Below are 22,573 nucleotides of genomic sequence, written 5' to 3' on the forward strand. Positions count from 1 at the left end.
AAGACTGAGAGACCAAGACATGGAAATATCTTTAATGATAATCTATATACAGGTTTTATATTTTAATTTACAATGAAATTTTATATATAGGAAATTAACTACTTAAAATTTTCCATAAAAGTTTCATACTGTGTGATTAGAATATTTTAAAATAATGTAAGTAAACATAATAGGAAATGCACCAACTCAAATACTCTGGGTAACAGCCTCATTCCTGTGTCACTGCTCACTGCTGCTGGGACTAAGTAAGACAAGCATCATTTTCTACCGTCCAGCTCTAAACAATATGGAAGGGAAATAGCAAGAAAAGGTCACTATTGATTCTCAGACTGCCAGGCAGGAGTTTGCTAAATCCTCACCCAATAGTTAATTTTAGCTGCCAACATGAAGCAAGACACCGAAGAAGGAGCAGAGAAACTGGTAGAAGGGCACAGGGCATGGTTTTCAGTCTCTTCCTCGCCAGGCAAGCCCTTCTCCCAAGTACAGTAGGAGTGGGGCGCTAACAAGGGCCAGTGAAATGAAAGAATAACCTGAGTCACTTTAAAACTGGAATAGAGAGCTCTCGGTAGAGTTGTTTTCTAAACTGTTACAAAGATTTTATCAGAGTACTTTATAAAACAGTAAAGACTTCCTCGTTGAAAACCATACAAAGCAACCCACCCCATCCTGATTCATAAACAACAAACAAACAGGGTACAGCTGGCCACTGGCATCTCACAATGCAAGCTTTTCACATTTCTACTGGCCTTTATGTATCTACATGTGTTTATGGAGATAATGAATACTTCAGAACACCTATTCCAGATAAACATTTCATCATGTCATAAAAAATACATGTATATAATTCAGCTTTGAATTAGTTTACCCTATATTTCAAAACAGAACTTTAACAATCAGATTGTCCTTCTACTTTATATATCAGGGAAAGAATCTGTGGTTTATTAAAATAAGCGTTGCCTAGTTCTTCAACAAAACAGCAAAATTAAATATGATGTGAGAAGCCCTGCCAGTCCAAACTCTGGCAGCCAAAAGCTTTGGAACTTCATGTATTGCCTAATCTCTCTGTGGTTGGCTTTTACCAAGATGAGATAGGATTCTACACCTAACTCTGCTTTTGCAAAGCACCTTGAAATTGTGCCATGCTGCCACCAGCTGCCAGCTGCCACTGTGGTCTGTGTTAGTAAACCACACACCTATATTTGATGATCATGATACCACAAAGAGCTTTTTTTAATATTTACTCTGGGAGCCAAGAAACAAAATTCTGGACTGAGGAGAAAAAGAGCTCCTGGGGAACATCCAAAGGTTCAGCAACAGGTAAATACCAAAGTGTCTAATTAGCCAGGTTAGGACCTACAGGTAAGGCAGCAAGAAAGCAGCTTGCATGGCTGCTGGGAAAATAAGCTTCTACCACTTCATGTGGCTTCCCAAAGGAAGCCCTGAGAGGCTAAGCATCAAAATCTTATTAGTTTCTTTTTCAAAGTCGCCATTCCTTTCAGGTTCTTATTCATTCAATTCAAAATAAGAAAAATCCCCTAACTTAAAAATTGAGCATAGAAACCACATGCAATTCCAGTTCCAAAGATGTGACACCCTCTACCGGCACCTGCACGCACACGTGAATATGTGAATATATACTCAGACACACAAATAAGAAAAATAAATAAATCTTTTTAAAGAAAAAGGACACATCATTACATACAATAAATCTAATAATTACTAATATTTGTTAATACTGAAATTTAGTCATAATATGTTGCATGAACAATAGCTGCCTGCTCATGTTAGAAAATAGCATATGTGCAGGAAGGTGCCACCCCCCACCCCCACTTCCCCATGACAGATGTTTGGAATCCACCATCATCCTCCATCTTGCTGGGCTCAGACAGGACTTCAGATATCCACAGAAAGCAGCCTTCCAGCAAGCCACACCAACCCACCGACAGTGGCATTTCCCTCACAGTGCTGAGTACCCCTCAACACACTAAGCCAAAAGACGCACTGAGTCTTTAAAGAAAGCTACCTCATGAGAATTTACCTCAAGAAATGCCACAAAATGGCAATTTCACTGAAAGCATAAAATAGTAATTTCCTTTCTTTAATAATGACAGAAAACATAACTGTATGCATTAGTTTTCCTCTAGATACTGGCTATCTCAGTCGTACATAGTTGGTTCTATATATAAGCATATATAAAATAAATGTTTTAAAATAGAATTTGATTGTATTCAGTCCAAAAGTCCAGCCTATTCCCAATCCACTCAGTACCCTGTGACTCAAACAAGTGCTGTACAGAACACAGACACAAGCACAGCTCCATCTGCTAATTAAAAATGGGCATGAAACTGTTAACAGGCATCTGTTGCATTGTTTGAAGCTAATGGGCAGAGACAAAGCTGAAATGGCTCTTCTAATGCACACCCAGTGATTTCACTCATTTTCTGTTTGGTATTTATGAAAGTGGGGGGTTGGAAGCAGGGTGTTAAAAGGGCTTATTATGCACACCAAGAGATAAGTGAAATCGCTTTTATATTCTAAAACTGATTACAGGAAGGTAAACAGCATTTTACACTAGAGAAGACAGCATTTCTATATTAACAAGTCAAATTAAACACTTATCTCAACTTAGATATAATCTAGTCATGTCGAACACTATGAAAGACAAAAAAATTCATGCAATGCTTTCTCTACAGTCTGTAACTGCTTTCACAATTCATCCATCTATCCATTCATTCACTGCACACTTCTATAAAATAGGTCTTGGAGATTTACTAACTGATTCTGACTTGATTCTTGTCTTAGGAAACTCGCAGACCCTGAAAACTACATACAGATGATCACACTCCATCACTGATGAATCCGCTAAGGCCCGAGAATGACTTACTCATCCTGGGCCTCCACTCTAGGAAGAGGACGCAAACCCATCTGACTTGGGACCTGCTGCACCTCTGAATCCCTCATGCCATCTCCCTGCCACCACAGATGAACCATTCTGCTTCACCTACCTAGGAACTGAAAATGACTAAGGGTTTATTCATGAAAACACAGTCCTGATGAAGGCTACCTTTTCAAATACTGTAACTACCACTCATCCTTGACCACCATGCCTGGTTTGTAAGTAGGTGGTTCACAAGCCTCAACTAACCACAGATATGTCTGTTTTACCTGCACCACAACACTGTTTAGTTTCTTTTAAACTGCCCATACGTTTGTGGTTTTCTAAGAAAAGTTCAGCCTATCTTGAGGGAAAGATTTTCCAACCTGGCAATGATAACGATGTAGCTGGAAGACATACATTCCCTTGGCCCAGCTGGCCAAGGTCCACACCTCTACCACCTCCCATTTAGGCCCTCATCTGAGCTTGCACCCTGACCCAGGAGGAGCAGCTGATAATCTTACTCTGCCTTTCTCGCTTCATCCTTCCACAGCTACATACATTTCTTGCTCCACAATCTGACTCACTATCTAGCGTTTACTCCTCCATCTGGAACCCTCTCCTCATCCTGCTCCGAGAACCCTTGCCTGGGAAATGTTCTAGGTGCCGATTACAACACACAGGAGCGCTGATCTGCAGCAGAGAGCTGCAGGCAGGTTTCAGAACCAGACCCTGGGGCTGCCCCAGGCCAGGCCTGCAGTTCCTATTATCCTCATTGCTGCTCCATCCTTCCTTCCAGATTCAGTTCAAAAACCAATGACTAAATTTTTCCTGATCTTCAAAGAATAAACTTATTTTCCCTCTAAAACAATATCCAAACTGATTCCCCTCTGGCTTTTTTCAGTAGATACAAACAACATTGCTGTTGTTGCCAGTGAACCCGCCCCCTACTTCTGCCTGCAGAAGGGTGGCTGAAGCTCTTTAGTAAAGAACACTTGAGACAGATCCACATTCATACCCACCACTCAGTTTCCCCATGCCTGCATTTCTAGACAGGTTTTCTCATGGGCTGGAACACTCATCACGGAGAGGAGTATAACCCTTTATCATCAGCCACTAAGTCCTACGTCTGCCTAACATTGCTATCAACATTAGCACTGAGAAGGGAAGCCTACCCGAGAGCTATGAAAGAACATGACATTAAAATAAGGCTTTATGCACAAAATGTTCAATTTGAACTTGCATGTTCTTTGGTATTTTAGTTTGAGAAGTTGAAACCAAGAAAAACAACTATGAAAATGAAAATCAACTTCTATGTATCTGGCTTATGCTCAGCCAGATGTTGATATAATCTTGGATAAAAATGTAAATATGACAGACTGTTTTTCAGTTAGTAAGTCTTGACAAGTTTTGAAAGGAGAACAACCAAAAGCAGCTTTACATCTTAAGCAAGGGCCAACAAACTTGTTCTACAAAGAACCAGTCAGTTAGTAAATAACTTGGTGGGTCACATATAGTCTTTGCTGCATAGTCTTCGTTGCTGTCATCTTTAACAATTTATTTTAAAATGTAAAAGCAAAAACAAAACAAGAACCCCATTTGACCCATGCTGTTAACTGACTCAAGGCAAATGAACCCAAGACAAGAATACAATGGGATAGAATACAATGCCCAAAAGTGTTCTGCTGGCATTTAGCATTGACAACTACCAGTGTGGAGCTACAAAAATGATTTCATGAGTTATTTACACGTGGAAGGAATGTTAACGACAGGGTGCACTATGATCTCTTGACCTGAAACTCCAGGCCTGGAAGAAAGGGCAAAGGCTATGTGCCAAGTTATCCCCATACAGAGTCTCTCAGGACTATTTCCCTTAACAGAATGCTAATCAAAGTGGAAACACCTTACTTTCCCACACACACAGGCACAAACCTAATGCACAAAGTGGAATTACTCTCTGGATCACATTCATCTACAGGGACGAAAGGATAAAGACTTGGATGTGAAGCTTCACCAATCGTTCTGCTGAAGGGAGTTTTTTCCACTCGTAGAGCTGGGACAGGGCATAAAGGAGATAATTTCTACAACTCTCTCTCTGATGTCAAACAATGACTATACTAAATAATGAAACCACTCAGGAAATACTTAACAGGAAGAAGGGGGCAGGGAGGAGGAGAGGCAGCAAAGGGAGTCAGTTTAGAAGGCCCCATTACAGGGCAGAGTACTGTTCTCCTCTGTTCTACCAGCACCTTGTTCAATACAAGGCCATTTCAAGATGTCAGGGTGCCTTCGGATCAATATTAAAACCACCCACATCCCACAGGAAACATGACATATATAGTAAATAGTATCACTATTTCCTACTGTCCTAATATTATATTTAAAGATATTTATCTAAGTGGTAATTATGATTATGTAAGGGATGGGGCAGGAGCCAATCAAAACTTTTTCAATTTTCCAATATAAACTAGAAAGCTAGTTAGTTGGTCTGAGGCATTACACCTGTAATTCCAAGAGGCTAAAGTATCCTTACTCCATGGTTAGCAGGTATTATCTGGCTGATAGACCAGAAAATTCCCAGTAAGCCACGTGAAAGAAAATCTACCTTTACCCTGCCAAAGTACAGAAAGGACTCAAAGTACCAAGCCTTAGGGAAATGAAAAGTATATGAGACAATTTTATCTAGAACCAAAATGACTGTCTCCTCTTTCATGACGACAGAACCCCCATCCACACAACCTAAGGATGAAAGAACCTCATTTTTAAAAACACTGGCAGGACACAAAATGAAAGCATGCCTTCATAGTAAAAAGCAGACACGGGACCTATCTGCCAAACACACACAAACCCCAGGTCTTCAGAAGGACTCTCTCCTGGGGCGTGGTGCTTATCAAGTCTGTCAGCAGTGTCACAAGAAGACCTTGACAAGGCCAGCCATAGAAAACTCTATAGAGTTTACACAAATGGACACTTAAATTACGGTGGGAAAAGATGGGTCACAAATTGTCACCTCAACCACCTCGGATCATCTGGAGATGCAGTTTGGGGTTTGGCAGGGAGTGAGTGGCACGGCTGCTAGAAATGTGTCTGCCGTCAGCGAGGAGCGGTGGGACTTTTCACTAGAGTGCTACGATCTTCACCCCACTGTCGAGCACAGCTGCAACTGCAAAGCATTTTAGTTTCAGCTCTAGAAGGTGTCTGGCTGTCTTCTACCACATCAGTGGGAGCGCTGGGCCTAAGTAAGAGGCATGGGGTCTTCCCCTCCTCCACAGAGAACGCTTGAAGCTTCTTTTTCACCCCATTCACCACACAGAGAGTACAAAGACCAAGAGTTCCCATGAGATTCACCACGGAAAATCTATCTCCTAAGCTAAGCAGTCGAAGGACACTGGTTTTAATGTTTTAATAACTGCTATTTTAATCACTAAAAATAATCCACTCAGAAAAGAGTCTAATCCTTCACTGTGAAATGTAATATACTACACACACATACACACAAGCATAGTGGGGGGAGGGCTTAAAGGATTAAGTCCTGCACCTCACCCATGTTAAGCATATACTGTATAGTATATGAGTATATACAGTATACTGAGTTAAATCCCTAGCCCAGAAAAATTTTTTTTAAAAAAATACTATGTTAAAAATATACTATGTTTGTACAGTAAATATCCTTATAGGAAATGTGGGACAAAGTGTGGAGGGGAGGGGGGAATGAACTGACTAGTAAATCTATTGTGAGGGAATCCAAAGAATTTAACAAACTGTATCAGTGAAATTTATTCATTTTTCTTTTTTTTCCGTTAAAAAGGTTTATGTGTACTGAGTGCACCTGTGTTTGAGATGAACACATGCGAATGGAGCTGTCCAGAGACCAGAAGAGAAGTCGGTTGCTCTGTAGTTGAAGTGAAAGGCCTACGGGTATTTGTGAACCACCTGATGTGGGCACTGGGAACTGAACTTGGGTCCTCTAGAAGCGCAGCAAGCACTCTCAACTGCTGAGCTACTTCTCTTGCCCCTTTTTACTCACTTTCAAGGCAGGAGGAAACCCTGAGCGAGTCCCACACAGAATAGACAGAGGCCTCCCCACTCAACATGTTAGGCCTGTCCTTTACCATCTGTACTGCAGTATGCAATCAGCACTGAACCAGAGTTATTTGGGGTTTTGAAATTGATACCAAAAATGAATGTCCTTTGGTAGCTGTACCAGCTTCCACCAAGCCTCTTACAAATACACTTGCGAGATGCGAGATGACATTTAAAATCTGCTTCCTCAGAAAAGAAAAGTCCCACTCAAGACTAACTGCCAAGAACTTGCAACTCAAACTTCCTTAAGCTCAGACATCACAACACCCAGATTTCCATTCAGACTGTATGAAAGAAATCAGAAGAAAACAATATATCTATTTAAAAGAATATACAACTATTTAAACATAGATTTGTTCTTCTGTTTTTTAATTCAAGTATATGAGGTTTTTTTTTTTTTAACATGTGCACATGTAAATGTCTGGTCCCCACAGAGACCAGAAGAGGGTGTTGGATCCCATGGAACTGGAGTTACAGGCAGTTGTGAGGTGCCAGGTGGGTGCTGTGAACAAAACCTGGGTCCTCTGTAAGAGCAGCAAGTCACGGAGGTAACTTTCCAGCCACTTAACCATACTTATGACCAACACACTGGTTCTCCATTACTTGTGGCTCACTTGGAAAACCATTTGAAAAGTGCCTAAATAAGCTAGTGCTGGGGACTAGAAAGATCACCCAGGCAACCAAAAAGCTGATCCTTAGGGAACTTAATTGACTGCAGCTATTTAACAAGGAGAATGATGTTAAGGCTATTCTACCGAAAGCTTAAAACAAGTTTTGATTTGCTTTTCAGGTTTATAAGTTAAAGATCCGGTTACCTGCACAGATATACTACAGATATAAGAAGGACAGCTCCCAGGGACGAGTGGAAAATGTTTTTTCTTGAAGTAATTGGGAAATATATAGAATGTTGTGATTCACCTAAAAAGTAATTAAAATCAAAGAAAACTATGGGATGCAGGTGGAATATGAGCTCAATCACGTGTCTTAGATGTTACTAAATACTCAAGTTCACTAATTAAAAAGTTGAGACACACTGCTTCCCAGAAACAGTGAAGGGGTGAACGATATATTTCTGACCACATCATCCCCAAAAGTCGCCAGCCCCCTTAATACCTATTAACACGCAGAAGAACTTAGCACTCCATAGACATTACTCCATCATTAGTCACTTTTAAAATCTTGATTCAATGAAGTCAAGAGAAAATGGGAACCAGCGTTCCCAGTTACTGGGGAAAGTCCTGCGCCCCACGTTTTCCATTTCCTCTCTTTTCTCTGCTCAGCCCCTGCACTACATCCGCTGCTTCCCCTTCTCCTTTCTAGCTAACACCCAGCTCTCCTTTACTTTCTCCATCAAGTAGCCTGGTCCTCCTGAGCCCTCTCCCACCCACAATTTTCTTCTGCATTTTCTCTTGGCATCTCTGCGCACACCTTTACAGCCAATGTCGCTTCGTTCCTTGCCTCCTGAACATTCATTCATTCCCCCCAATTTCCCTTCTGACCGCCTCGTCTCACTTCTCTCTGTCCCTGGTGTCCTCTGTCCCTTTACTTCATTTGAAGCCCCTCTTAAGTCCTGAAACCCTTCATTTCCCCCTTCACGTTTCCTTCCTCTTTCCTGTCTTTCTAATCCATGTTCGTATCCATTCTACCCCTCCTTCTCTTCTTTCCGTACAATTTCCTGTGTTCCCCCGACTCTGTCCCTCTGGGACCCCTCTGCCGCCGCCCCGGAGCCCCCTCGTGTCTCCAACACCCTGGTTCCCGACCGCTCCGGTTCCACGTCCTCCGCCCGCAGCCCCGCGTCCCCGGCCCGTCCCTCTCGCCCTCGCCCTGCCGGCTCGCATTGCCCTCTCGGCGGCCCCCCGGGGTCTCCCTCCCGGGGCGTCAAGCCCTCGCGTGCCCTCTCCCAGGCCCCTGGGCACCCCGCCCCCCGTGTCTCAGCTCCCGTCCCGGGCCGCGGCCGCTCTCTCACCGATGGTGGAGATGAAGGGTGGTGTTGAAGGCGTCTCAGAGAAGCGGAACAAGAGGCAGGTTTTGCCGACGCCCGGAGTCGCCGATGAGCAGCAGTTTGAACAGATAATCGTACGTCTTCGCCATCTCTCGCTCCGGCCCTCTCTGACCGCGGAGAGCAAGGAGGCGGTGGAAAGAGGCGCGGAGGGGCCTCGGGCGAGGGGGCGTGTCCGCCGAGCCTCCGAGACCCGCCCCGCCTCTAGCCCCGCCCCTTGGAAGGGACCGCCGCGCCCCGCCCTGCCCCGGCCAATCCGCCGGCGTTTGTCATCATCTTCCGCGCCAACGAGGCTTATGGATTGTAGTACTCTGGGAGCGCCTCGGGCGTGCCGGGACCGGGCTGTCCCAAGTAACCCCGATGGATAACAAAATCTGCATGATGTGGAACGGTGCACTAGGAGTTTCCTCTCATACTGGGAAAAGACGGTTTGTTTTGAAGTCCTCTTCTCTCGCCTTGGGAACTTGACTTGTTGTTTCTTTGTTCGTGGGGACCTTTCAAATCCAAGACTTCGAAATCTGAGTCCCGCAGTTCGCGTTATCTACTCACCTGGACCGGAGCAAGAAAGCTTTCTTAGAGATGCGGATTATCTATCTGTAGAGTATTATCCTGCTTCTCCAGTTTCTGACGGATTCCTAGGTCTCCTTCCACAGCCCTTCAATGATAGATCTAAGATGAGTGATATTACCCTGTTCAGTTCATCCCCACTCATGTCCTCCTGAACAACAGGCCACAGCCAAATAAGGATGATTATTTTAAAGGATCTACCTCAGAGACAGCGCCCCACTATCCGTAGGAGGATGGATTTTTTTTTTTTTTTTTTTTTTTAGAATGAGAAAGAGAATGTGGGAAGACTTGTGCTACAGCTCTGTGTCATGTAAAATAGCATCACCACAGAACTTGGCCATGAAGATGTAGAGAGTAAGATTTGGATTTAGTCTTGGCTAAGCCATTTCGCCGCTGTGTGAAGTCTAACAGGCTTGGCACTTCTCAGTTTTCTCATCTGTAAGACCCAAACTACTTCATAGGGTTGTAGTGAAAATAGACTTACTGAATGTGAAAGCACTTTGAAAACTCGTAAGGTGCGTGAAGTGTAGGTGTTAGCTGTGTTTTAAATTTATCACTCCTCGGGAGGCTTCAATTAATGGGTGCAAAAGGAAGGGAGGAAACAGCACTTTGATGTATTCAATTCAAGCCCCTTCATTATTATTACCCTAGACTAATTCTTTATTGTTCAGTGCTCTTTTATCTGCATGGTGGCAGAAACTCAGCCAGATCAAGCAGCTGTGAGAGGAGGGTTTACTGTCCAGGTCATGTGGAAGGAGTAGGTGAAGGAAACCAGCTTTATCATGTCAGAAATTTCCATCCCATGTCTGCTTCATTTTCAATTTTTAATTTAAAATGTCAAATATCAACAGCTAACACAGCCTACACACCACACACATACACACACACCCACACCATCAGCAAAAGTTCTTTGGATTCCCTCAATAATTTTTAATAGAATTAAGGGGACCCTGCTGGACACCAAACTATCTGAGAACCACTAAGACAAATACTTCCCTTAGAGACAAGGAAATTCCTTCTAGCAGAGGTTGTTATAGAAAGCAGTGACTTAATCATTAGTGGAAGAAAAAGGAAAAAAACTTGGACCGTTAATTGAACAAGTCCGCTAAACTCTTTGAGATGTATGCAGATGCCTGCGACTCTATGCACAATATCAGTGATGTTGCATGTCTGGTCCTATTGTTGCAGAAAATTTAGTTGGCCCTAATGACCTTCGCTTTCTATGTGGAGAGAAGATGAAAGGCATCATTAATTCACACCTTATTGGTCACACAGTACCCAGAGAGCAGAAGCTGCTTTCTGCTACTTAGTATCTAATATCTAAGAGTATGCCTTACATGGCTACCCTCACAGTCATGGTTCTGAGGAAAGACTGAACTCCCTTTGGGGAAGGAATCCCTTCCCTCTGGCAGAGACTGAACTTCTTCACCCGAGCCGACTTCTGGACTCTGAACTTGACTTCACCCAGGGTCTAAACAATTGTGGGTGACTCAGTTCCATTCCTTAGTCCTCATTCATAGAATAGAAGGATGTCTTCAGAGACCACTGGAATCTTCTTAATTTCTCTATTTTTTAATTTAATTTTTTCATGTTTATTAGTATTGTGTACGTATGTGTATGTGCAGGTGGGCCTATGTATGTATGTGTATGTGTTCATGACTTATGTGAAGAGATCAGAGGAAATATGTAGTTGGAATCTCTCCTTCCATGTTTACTTAGGTTTGGGGATCAACTCAGGTCATCAGACTTGCATGTTGAGCCACCTCACTGACCTTCTTTCTTTTTAAGGATTCATACTATTGAAATACTTTGGAGGCAGAGGAGCTGGAAAGACGACATCAGTGTTTAACAATGCTGCTGCTCTAAGAGGACCCTGGTTAGGTCCCCATCACCCATGTGACACAGTCATCCATAACTTCAGTCCTAAGGGACCCAATACCCTCTTCTGGCCTCTGTGAGAACTGCACACATGTGGCATCATGCGTTCTGTAGCCAAAACACCCATAATATAAAAAATGTTAAGGAAATATCTTTTGATTTCAGTAACTTTTGACAGCCAGGTCTGCTATTGCCATTCTCTTTCTGTGGAAAGGCACGTACTTACACAGTAAATAACTAATCCAGAGAGAAGTGAGAGCTAAGAAATTTTTAAGTCCCTAAATTTCCTTAGGGGAATTTGTTCATTTAAAGGGAATTTTTAAAAAATAATAACTTCAGTAATATTTTCAGGTTATTCGCTTTTTTCTACTGCCAACTATGTTTATCAATATCGGGACTTTCTAGTCCTGTGTTTGTACACCAACAGTGAACTATTCAAGCATTTTGATATATGAAAATTTTAAAAAATCAGATTTTTTTTCTTCATTATGCATTATTAATCCTCAGATTTTGTACACTGGTATATTAGAGGCCAGATTCTGGTGATAATTACTGGGTTACCATTGATTCTAAGCAGTTTGCTCAAATGTCTCATCCTAAGATTTATAGAGTCAGGGTACAGCAGGCACTAAATTCCTTGTTGACATTTATTTTTCAATTTGGTGATATTCTTTCTAAAATGTCACATCATAGTGATCCAAGGAAAACAGTTATACCCATGCCTTCTTGCATTTTCTCAAACCCATCATCACTGTAGAGAGCATAGACTAGCACATTCAAGGTTGATTAAGAAAAATGTTGGCTAAAGCCTTCTATACTGTAAGTGTCTGTAGATAAAAAACTGAATACATACAAACTCTCTGGAGTTTGCCCTGTGTGTTTTTCATGACATGAAACAGTCTCTCTTCCTGACTCTAGAAAGTCATCTCCCCCCACTGGTGACTGAATACACAACACACAACACACACACACACACAACACACACGTCATGACTCTTCTAGCCACAGAGAAGGCACCTCATCCAGACCGCATCAGTCTGCGTTCTTCCTTATGCACTCTTCTAATGAAGCAGATAATGATACCAAAAGGATCTGGTGTGTGTGGTGTGAGGCTGACCTTCCTGGCTGGCTGGCTTTGCTCATGATAGCCAACAACTGCCACTGCTGTACACATTCAAGGGTCTTACTGTCTTCCTGTAGTCGTTATCTTTGGATGACAAGGCCTCCCCACCAAAAGCAACTATGACATTCTTGAGAGACACTGTATTATTTATGCAAAATTTCAGTTATCTGAATTAAGAATTTGTTTTGAGTAGCCTCTGGGCCCATGAGATCTGTTACCCCTCCATGTGATGCTTCCCCACCGAGCTACTCTTGGGTGCTGGCCCTCTGCCACTGGTTGAATACAGCTGTCCTGGTGGACTACAGAGATGTCCTTCATGGTCACTCTCCTCCCCAACCGATGACTCGGCTTGTGGTTGTAATCCTCTCCGTGTAATGGAGTAATTTGTATTCTCCTTTGTCTTCTCACTCAGTCTTGGAACCCCTTCTAGGAAAAAAGACCTCACTAACTTCTTGTCTCCCCAGACCACCCCGCTGGACACTTTACACACAATAGGTGCTTGGGTCAGTTATTAAATGAATGAGAGAACCATCAGTCAGTCATGCTGTACATGACTAACTTGAAAAAAAAAAAACAAAAACAAACAAACTTTTAGGGGGAATCTGCGTTTTTTATTGGCTAAAGGACTACACCCTTTGAGCCTCATCCGTATCTTTCTATTTATACTCTACTTTGCATTGTTATTTGTTCTGTAATTGCACTATTCATTGTTGTGTTTAAGAAATCAGTTTGATTATATATTCTCTCTCTAGTTTGTTCAAGATCCCACTGAAAGATAAGGCCTTAAAAATACCAATTCCCTTATCACCTGCGTGTCATCTGAAAACATTCCATTTGTTTAGTGATACTCTGCTGGTATAATTCTATAATTATCCTCATCAGAGAGAGACAAGCTGTACTCTTCCACCCACTGATATTTCCTGAGCAATCACCAGGTTAATAATGTCTGCTCAAACAAATATTCATTAAGCTCGTATTATGAAGCCAGCTCAGCAAGGCCACCTGGAGGTCATGGAAAAACCTGTCCTGTGGTCCCTGGCCTCTGTTTGTTCTCAGCAAGGTGAGGAGTGGGCAAACAAGGGAAAAGCTGAGTGATAAGTGTCAGCAGACATCTTGCCGGTACACGCTGGACCGGTCAAGGGACCATTCTAATTGATTGGTTGGTTTTCAGTTTCCATCAAATGCGCTCATTCTCGTTTGCTGGTGCGTCTGTTCTGATGGTTCAGTCTTCTGCCCTGATTGGCCAAATATTAATGCCAAACCATAGCATATTTTCAATAATGCCACTTGATGCAGAAATGTTAAGCAAAATCAGATACTGTTTCAAGAAATGACAAATGAAACGATTGTATCTGCTTGCCTAACAAGTCTCTTCAAAGGCAGCCTCCTGTAACAAAGCCAGTATCCAGGAGAGGGGAGGATATTATGCATCCCTTAGTGCTGGGCTGATGGCCATATTAAGGGAGGCTCTCTATGGAAAAGGCCTCTAGAATATTGGCAAGGGCCAAGGCCAATGTCCAATTGAAGGCAAAACTTTTGTTGGGGCCAATTGGCAGAACCTTAGTTACCTACAATAAAGAAGGCATCCAAGCTGCAATATCTGGGTGGTCTTTCTGAATAGAATCTAGGTCTCAGAAAGGGGAGGTATGGCTTATCATGCCTAAAGCATAGGGCAAAATTCCCTACCCCAGAGGGAATTAGAAGGAATCCATTCTAATTCCTACTAAATTATTTTTCTGTAATAACAAAGTTTCTAACAATAAAATGTTAGGGGGTGTTCATTCCTTTAATTAGCCTAAGTATTGATTGCTACATTATAGGATTTTGTGTCAAATAAGGTGGAGGTCAGAGGACAACTTTCAGAAGTCTGTTCTTTACTTCTACTGTGTTGCAGGAATCAAACTCAGGCTGTCATGCTTACGTGATAAGCACTTTTACCTGCTGATCCATCCCGCTGGTCCCTTGTAAATTTTTTTCCTATTTTTTTTCTTGCAGAGCTAGGTATTAAATCCAGGGCTCCATGTGTGCCATGCAAGTATTCTATCATTGAGCCTGTTCAACCCCAGCCTAAGAAAGCTATTTGGGTCAACTTTAAATGAACTTTGATCCAATAGCAAAGCACAGCTGTGCCCCCTAACAGGTATTGAGATGTTAAGTAGTAGATAAAAGAGCATTATTAGGTCTTGAATCAGATATAGATATGTTGACAAGAGCGACTTAATCCAGCAGTTTAGATGACACGCCTGGGCCTGGCTCCTCCCTCTCAATTTCATACGCTTTTTCAGCGTGCTTACTTACTTAAACAGGCCAACTGCATATAATATGGTTACAACATAGGACCAGAAACTTCTGGTCTCCCAACTTCCATATTGAAACAGAGAAGAATATAAACAATCCTCTTCCCCAAGAGTTTCAATTCATGCTCTGACATTGAGTTCTTTGAGGCATTGATTGACCTTCCCCTAAAATAATCAATCATCAAAGAGCCTAAGTGACTGGCTGAAGCTACTAGAATTGAGAGTGAGGTCAATCTCACCCTATGAACAGAATTCTGTTAGATATAAAGAAGGCCAGAGAAGCCACAAGTGAACATTAACACGTGTGTTCAATTTGGACACATAGGGACATTTACATTTGTGTCTGGTTCTGCCAAGTGGAGGAAGCATTGGGCTGAACTCAGGAACATTCCCACTTGTCATTCTCTTAAGCAGAAGGTCTGATGTCTAACTTCAAAGAAGGAAACATGGCCTCCCTGAGGAGAGGATGGCCCATGCCAGTATTAACCAAACAGTTGAACAGCTGTACCCTTGCCTACTCTACTTCAGCAGGCAGCTAAGGTCTCGGGTCTATCTATCAGGCTCTGACAAGGATGCCCTGAGACTTTGTCATCGGGTGGCCTGGCTTCCGATCACAGCTTTGTCACTACCCCTGTGACCTTAACAATCACAACAGTCTCTATACCTCCATTCCCTCGTGTGTGAGGAGTGGTGGAGAGAGGAGTCACATTATCCATTTGCATATGTTCTTAAATTAAGGCTCTTAGAACAGGTGACTTTAGACCTGCACCTACAGACATTGGTCCCCTAGGCTGCCCGAGCACCCTGATTGAATCAAATGGCCTCCGAGGTCTTTGGGGTCTGTTACAGACTGTGGGGCCAGGAAAGCAGCTCATCACACCTAGTTCCTTGTTCTGAGAATTGTTCTATTTGCTCTATGACTCAGTTATCAGCACTTCTCTCTTTACAAGGAGTGCAGAGCTCCATCCAGTACTTTCTGAGACGGCAATGGCTTATTAGGTCACTAACAATTGATTGGATTGTGAACTATGGGGTTAAAGAGGACAATTAAATTCTGGTTCTGGAATTATAGTTCAGCCATTAACAGCACTTACTACCCTTTTACAGGGCCAAATTCAGTGCCTGACCCATGCTTGGAAGTTTGCAACTGCCTGAAACTTCAGCTCTAGGGTTTCTAACATCCTCCTCTGGCCTCTGTAGAAGAAACTACTCTCTTTCTCTCTCTCTCTCTCTTTCTCTCTCTCTCTCTCTCTCTTTCTCATTCTGTTTTATATTTTGAGTCAAATCTAATCAAAGTCCTTCCTCCATTTTGACTTAGTGTGGATAATGGTGTCCTGAAAAAAAAATAAGATTTTATCCCCCTAAATAAATAACAAGGATTTGTAACCAGAGAACATGTTGGATTATTCCAGGACCTATGATTAAATGTCCTCTCTTTTTCTGAAATTCCTTTCCTCCCTGTTCAGAGAGAACTAAAGAGTTAATGTAAAAAAAAAAAATCAAGCCAAATTCTTTTATAATCAGGAAAATGATAGCAGCAACTGAATAGACTGCAAAGGAAACAAGAGGAAACAGGCATGTCTGTGGAGCCATAGGAACACTCGTATGTAGAAATAAGAGGGAGTGGGCATGTCTGTGGAGCCATAGGAACACGAGTATGTAGAAATAAGAGGGAGTGGGCGAGTCTGTGGAGCCATAGGAACACGCGTATGTAGAAAATCTGCCAACGCCATCCCAACCACACCAGGATTTCCACTTATTATGTTCCTTCACCCAAGTAGCTAACGGCCTAATGAGGCTTTTTTAGGTGGCTATCGCATCTTATTTCTGCAGTGGCTAGCTTAATATTCATTGAGGCTTTTATGAAACAGAGAGGTTTCCATATGTCTCTAGAGCAAAACATTTGTGTGTGCCATCTGCTACTCAAGAGCAGTTTTGAAGAAAAAGAATGCAAATTGCTTAGTTCTTTAATTACTTTGGGGGTAGGCTACACTGTAGTTGGGACTCCGGAGAGAATGTTGTTGTTTACTCAGTCACCAACCCCTAGATTGTTTGTTACAAAAGGAACAACATGAAACGATATGGAGTCCTAAAAGTATTTGTATCATGTGTGAGAACACATGTCATGTGTGGGCTATGTATGTGTGAGTGCAGAGGCCAGGGTGGATGCTGGGTGTTTTCCTCATTTACTTTCTACTTTATTTTTTGAGACAGGGTCTCCCATGTGGCTTGGAACTCACCTGAGCTAGCTGGGCAGTCAGTCCCAGGGATCTGATTTCTATTGTGCCTGGTGTATTACATGGATGCTGGGGATTGAACTTTTTTGTAGTTTTTTTTTAATTTTAGTTTTTTAATGCATGTATTCCTCCTCACCAGACCCTCTTATGACCCTCACAACAGATGGTTGTGAACCACCATGTGGCATGTGGTTGCTGGGAATTGAACTCTTAACCTCTGACCCATCTCTCTAGCCCTGGGATTGAACTTTTATTCTTATACTTAGGCAGCAAGCACTTTATCGACTGAGCTATCTCTCCAGGCCCTGTGTTTTTTTTTTTTTTTTAAATTGGGGCAAAGATCTCGTGAAATGATGTGCGAGGCATTTTCAAGCTGGTGTAAAGAAGATGCTATCTGGGGGTTGGAGAGATGCCTCAGAGCCTGAAGTGCCCGTGGCGCAAGCAGGAGGAAAGGGACCTTAGGCTGGAACCCAGCACTCATCTAAAAGCCGGGTGTGGGCAGCATGTGTCTGCCATGCAGCACGGGGGAGGAGAACTGAACTTAAGCATCAGGCTTTGAGGCAAGCATCTTTACCCACTGAGCCGTCGCCCTGGTCCATCCTTCCTTCCTCTCATTATCTTCTTGGATTGTGGATAATTGTTTAGTAATACTGACATTAGTAGAAAGCTAGACAACATTAGAACATACATTTCAAGGGCTAGGGGTATAGCTCAGTGGTACAGTGCTTGCCTAGCTCATGTGAAGCCCTGGGTTTAATTCCTAGTACTGAGAAGAGTTTTATGTTTACCATAAGTTTCTACTCATTGATCACTTCAGCCAACGGTGTTTAGTGATGATAACTTGGATAGTCAGCTTGATAGGACCTAGAATCATGTAGGGGGCAAACCTCTGAGCCTGTCTGTAAAGGAGTTTCCAGACTGGATAAATTGTGGAGAAGTGCATCCTTACTTTGGGCAACACCACTTCATGGACCGGGGTTTCAGATTTAAAATGGGGGCGGGGGTGGTGGTAAAGTGAGCTGAGCACCAGCGTTCATCTCTCTCAGCTTCCTCACTGTGGGTACAATGTGACCAGCTGCCTCCCACCCCTGCTACCATGCCTTCCCTGGCGTGAGAGACTGGACCCTCAGCGTGTGAACCAAAGGAAACCCTTCTTCCAGTTGCAGCGGTCAGGTGTTTATTTAGTCATTGTGACAAGAAAAGTATCTACGGCTTTAACCAAAAGCAGAAATTCCCGAGCGCAGAGCTCATCTTCGGGTTTCGATTCCTGCTGCCTTTTCTGTTTCCGTTGCAGTTGTCATAGCACAGGATGTTGGAAACTGACAAGTAGAAGTGGCCAGGTATGGCCACTGGCTGAGACTCCCGGCGGGTCACCTGTCCTCAGGGGACCACTGATGTCTCAGCTGGTCTTCTGCGTCAGATATGATTGCAGCAGTTTATTGCAGTGTTGCTCAAAGTGCGTACCTAAGTTCCCCGAGTGAATCAGCGGATAAGAGAAGGGTTTCATGGTCAAAACCTCTTGAGAAGTGGGGGGCTATGACAGTGCTCTGGCAGACCAGACCCTCAGCGCCTTTGCTCCACTGAGGTTCGTGGAGACTGTCCACAGCGAGGTGTGGCACACTGCACCTTTTTCATCATCTGGGATCTGGGTTCTACAGAATATAGGTTGAGAAACTGGTTTCATCTAAACCCTTCATTTGAGATACCAAGATACCAGATTGTGAAGTCCTAATGTCAAAGATAAGAATCATAGTGTTTACAGGAAACTGTCAGGAAGACTGGCTAGAGTCCTGACCGAAGACTCGCAACACCCGCCCCCTGCCTCCTGGTTTCTGCTGAGTCCTAGGGTGTTGCTGCCTGCTGTAACCTCTATCACCAGCACACCCACGCAGAGGTCAGCCAAGGGGCTGAGGTCCCCAGCTACTAAACTAAAATATAGAAGCATATTTACCCCAAATTCCAACAGTGCAAAAAGACTCTACTCTTTTTTTGCATATGTAGGTGTGTTGTGAATGCACATGTGTTTGTATGTGGTGTGCATGCGCATGCGTTTGCATGCATGTCAAAGCTAGAGGCTGACATCATGTAGCTTCCTGAATAAACCCCCACCTTACATACCAAGGCAGGGTCTTCCACTTGACTGCAGAGCTCACCTGTAGGCTATACTATCAACCAGCTTGCCGTGAAGATACCATTTCCACTTTCTGGCCAGTGTGTTATAGACAGGCCACTACACTCACTTGACATTTACATGGGTGTTGGGGAGCCAAATTCCAGTCCTCACGATTAGGGGGGAGTCATCCCTATACTTGGCTCTTCAATGAGCATTTCGTATGCTATGCTTTTGAGAAAAAGACTAATGTCAATTTAATTAAAATATTTCTTAGTTTTTTTTCTCTCTTGCCTGTTACTCTGTCTTTTGGATGAACTATAAGGTGTGTCAGAGGGTCTCATCATACCCAGATTAATTTCCTATACTGGCATTTAAAATGCTGTAAAATGATATGCCTGGTGAAATGTTATTAAACACGAATTATTTAAATATCTTGAGAAGGTGAATTAGATTCACATTGTATCTTTAATGATTAAGATGGGGCTTGACATATATTAGACACATGGAGATAAAAATGTTTATATTGAATAGGAATTACAGTCTTTTTGTTTGGGTTTATTAACAAATTTAAATTATGATACTGATGTACAGCAATACTAATAATACATGGACTGCCTTGCCAAAAATATCTCAAAGACAGAGTCCTTGATCTGTTTGAGGTGGAGGACCATGTGAATTCTAGTTAATGCCTTAACTCTTTAATTTCAGACACTTGTCCTATAATGTAGAATTTCTATATGTGTTGTTTGAGGTTTCTGTCCCACCAGGTCCCGCAGTCATTAAGTCCCAAAGAAACACACAGAGGTCTACATTAATTATAAACTGATTGGCCTATTAGCTCAGGCTTTTTTTTTATTAACTCTTATAACTTATATTAGCCCATAGTCTTGTCTGTGTTAGCCACGTGGCTTGGTACCTTTTTCAGCGAGGCAATCTCATCTACTTGCTCTATGTTTGGCTTCCTCTCTGTCTGGATGACAACTGCAGACTCAATCTTTCCTCTTCCCAGAATTCTCGCTGCCTGGCCTCTATTTCCTGCCTGGTTGCCCCCGCCTCTACTTCCTGCCTAGCTACTGGCCAATTGGCGTTTATTTAAAATACCAACTGACAGGGTACAGACCATTGTCCCACAGCATATATGCCATAATACACAGGTCATTTCTATATTTGACATTTAAACACACAGATTTAGAATAGAAGTGAGTCTGTAGATATCAGGTTCCTATCTTTCAGTTACCACAGGATTCCTCTTTCAACCATTCTCCAAAGACAGCATACACAATAATCCCAGAGAAATATGTGATCCTGGAGGGTCCTCTGGGTCATCAAAGAAGGATTAGGGCATGAGGTTAAACTACTGTTGTGTTTTCATATTTTCTTTTTTGATGTTTTAAAAAGTTCTATTTTCTGTTTGTATTAGGGCATAAGGTTAAACTACTGTGTTTTCATGTTTTCTTTTTGATGTTTAAAAGTTCTGTTTTCTGTTTGTGTATATATGTGTGGGGTGCACCTGTGTGTGCGTGTGCATATGGAGATCCTCAGGGGCTCTCCACATTTTGTTTGAGACAGGGGTTCTCATTGGCCTGGACCTTTGCCAAATAGGCTAGGCTGACTGGCCACTGAGCTCCAGGGATCTGCCTGTCTCTGACTTCCATCTCTTCGTCTCTAGGATCACAAGGGTGCACTACTGTGTCCAGCGTTTTATGTAGGTTCTACAGCTCAAACCTGGGTCCTCACACTTGCAAGGCCAGGGCTTTGCGTGCTGAGCCGTCTTCCTAGCCTGTAGTTCTCTGTGTTTACTTGCTCATCAAAACTTGTTTCCAGAGATTTGATTTCAAGAGTTTAGTCACTTACTTACTTACTTACGAGAGAATGTCTCACTTAGTCCTCAAACTCCCTATGAAGCTGAGGATAGCCTTGAGCTCCTCATTGTCCTGTCTCCGCCTTCCAGGTGCTAGGATTACAAGCATAAACTGGTTTATGTGGCGTTGGGGATTGAACAAACCCATGGCTTTGTGCATATTAGCCAAGCACTCTATCAACTGATCTGTGTTCCCAGCCCCTAAGTCTGAGTATCTTAGTATAGTGCCATCTCTTAGGATCTGCGGGGGACTAAGTTCCTGGATCCCTTTCAGATGCCGAAAACTATGGATGCTCAAGTCTCTCATATAAACAGAATTTTCATGTCAATGTTTCTTGTATACATTTAGTTATCTGTATATTTCTTCTGAGGCCTACTGTCATGTAAGAGACAGGTAAATTCAGTCTATTCTATTGTTAAAGAGCAATGACAAGAAAAACGTCTGTACGTGTTCGGTATGGGCACAGTTTCTTTCCAAGTATTTTATATGTGCTTAGTTGAATCTGCAGGTGTGAGCCCCACAGACACAGCAAGACAACTATAAAGGTTCTAGTAATGATATTAACGTATGGGTAGTTGGCAGATCACTTTGTCATCGGGTCCCTACCGTCCTGCTCCTGTTCCAACAGGAGAAATTGGAGGAGTACGCATTTACAATTCCCTGAGAACCACAGAAATATGACATGGCTCTTTCCAAGCAGTTCAAGGTCCACACTGATGCTCTCTGGGCTGCGCTGCTGCCGCAGCTGCCCTGCCAAGCTCCTCTTCCAGCTGACTTTCTTAAGCTGCTTGGAGTTAAGCAGCAAGCACTCTGAAGGGCCTCTTCCAGGCAAATAAAAATGAGAGAAGGAATGGGGCCAGGCTTCCTGGATTGAACCCCACTTCACTTCAGCAAATCCCTAAGCCTTTCTGTCTGCTTTGTCAGCTGTGAAATAAGCAGACCAATTCAGGCCTGCTTCAGAGGGCAATGAGTGGCAGGTTTAATTAATGATGATTGGGATGGGCTTTGTAATGTAAAGTTGTCATAAATGAAAAGGGGCATTAACACTATTTCACCCCAAGCCGGCTACATTTGGAGTGCATCCTGCTTATGGCTGCCACAGCTAAGCCTTCAAATCCTATTCGCAGGGGTGCATTTCCCAGATAGAAAGCAGGGCTTGGTAATGGAGAGGCACAAACATGAAACCAGTGCACGTCTCAGATGTCTGCTTGGCAGGCAGCACCAGCTAGTGGCAGGTGATAGGCTGTTTTCCACAACCAAAAAGAACAGTGTGCATCCCTTTATACCCCAGGCTATTCTAGAAAGATCCTGGAGATCTAAAGCATCATATTTGGTGGAGAAAGTGATCCCCCAAAGATCTCCCGTGCAGTAGTCCCTACCTCCCTGGCTTGTTTTCTGGCTGACAGCTCACATTGACAGTATTTTATCAGGGACAATTGTGTATTGAGAACATGTATCAAGGATAGGGCCTTCTGGGATCCCATCCTTACAGCCTGTGTCTTACTTTCAGGGATCTCATTCACATAAGGAATACATAAGG

General features: G+C 42.9%; 1 protein-coding gene across 1 annotated transcript in view; it reads right to left on the reverse strand.

The window, feature by feature from the left end:
* Rab8b (RAB8B, member RAS oncogene family) overlaps nucleotides 1–9,049 on the reverse strand; it is a 70,327-nt gene extending 61,278 nt beyond the window's left edge. The window contains 2 exon segments of the mRNA XM_038323880.1: nucleotides 8,925–8,997; nucleotides 8,999–9,049. Of these exon segments, the coding sequence (XP_038179808.1) occupies nucleotides 8,925–8,997; nucleotides 8,999–9,049 (124 nt within the window).
* Between the last annotated feature and the right edge of the window lie 13,524 nt (nucleotides 9,050–22,573).

This window comes from Arvicola amphibius, chromosome 3, assembly GCF_903992535.2.
Source record: "Arvicola amphibius chromosome 3, mArvAmp1.2, whole genome shotgun sequence".
Taxonomy (NCBI): Eukaryota; Metazoa; Chordata; class Mammalia; order Rodentia; family Cricetidae; genus Arvicola; species Arvicola amphibius.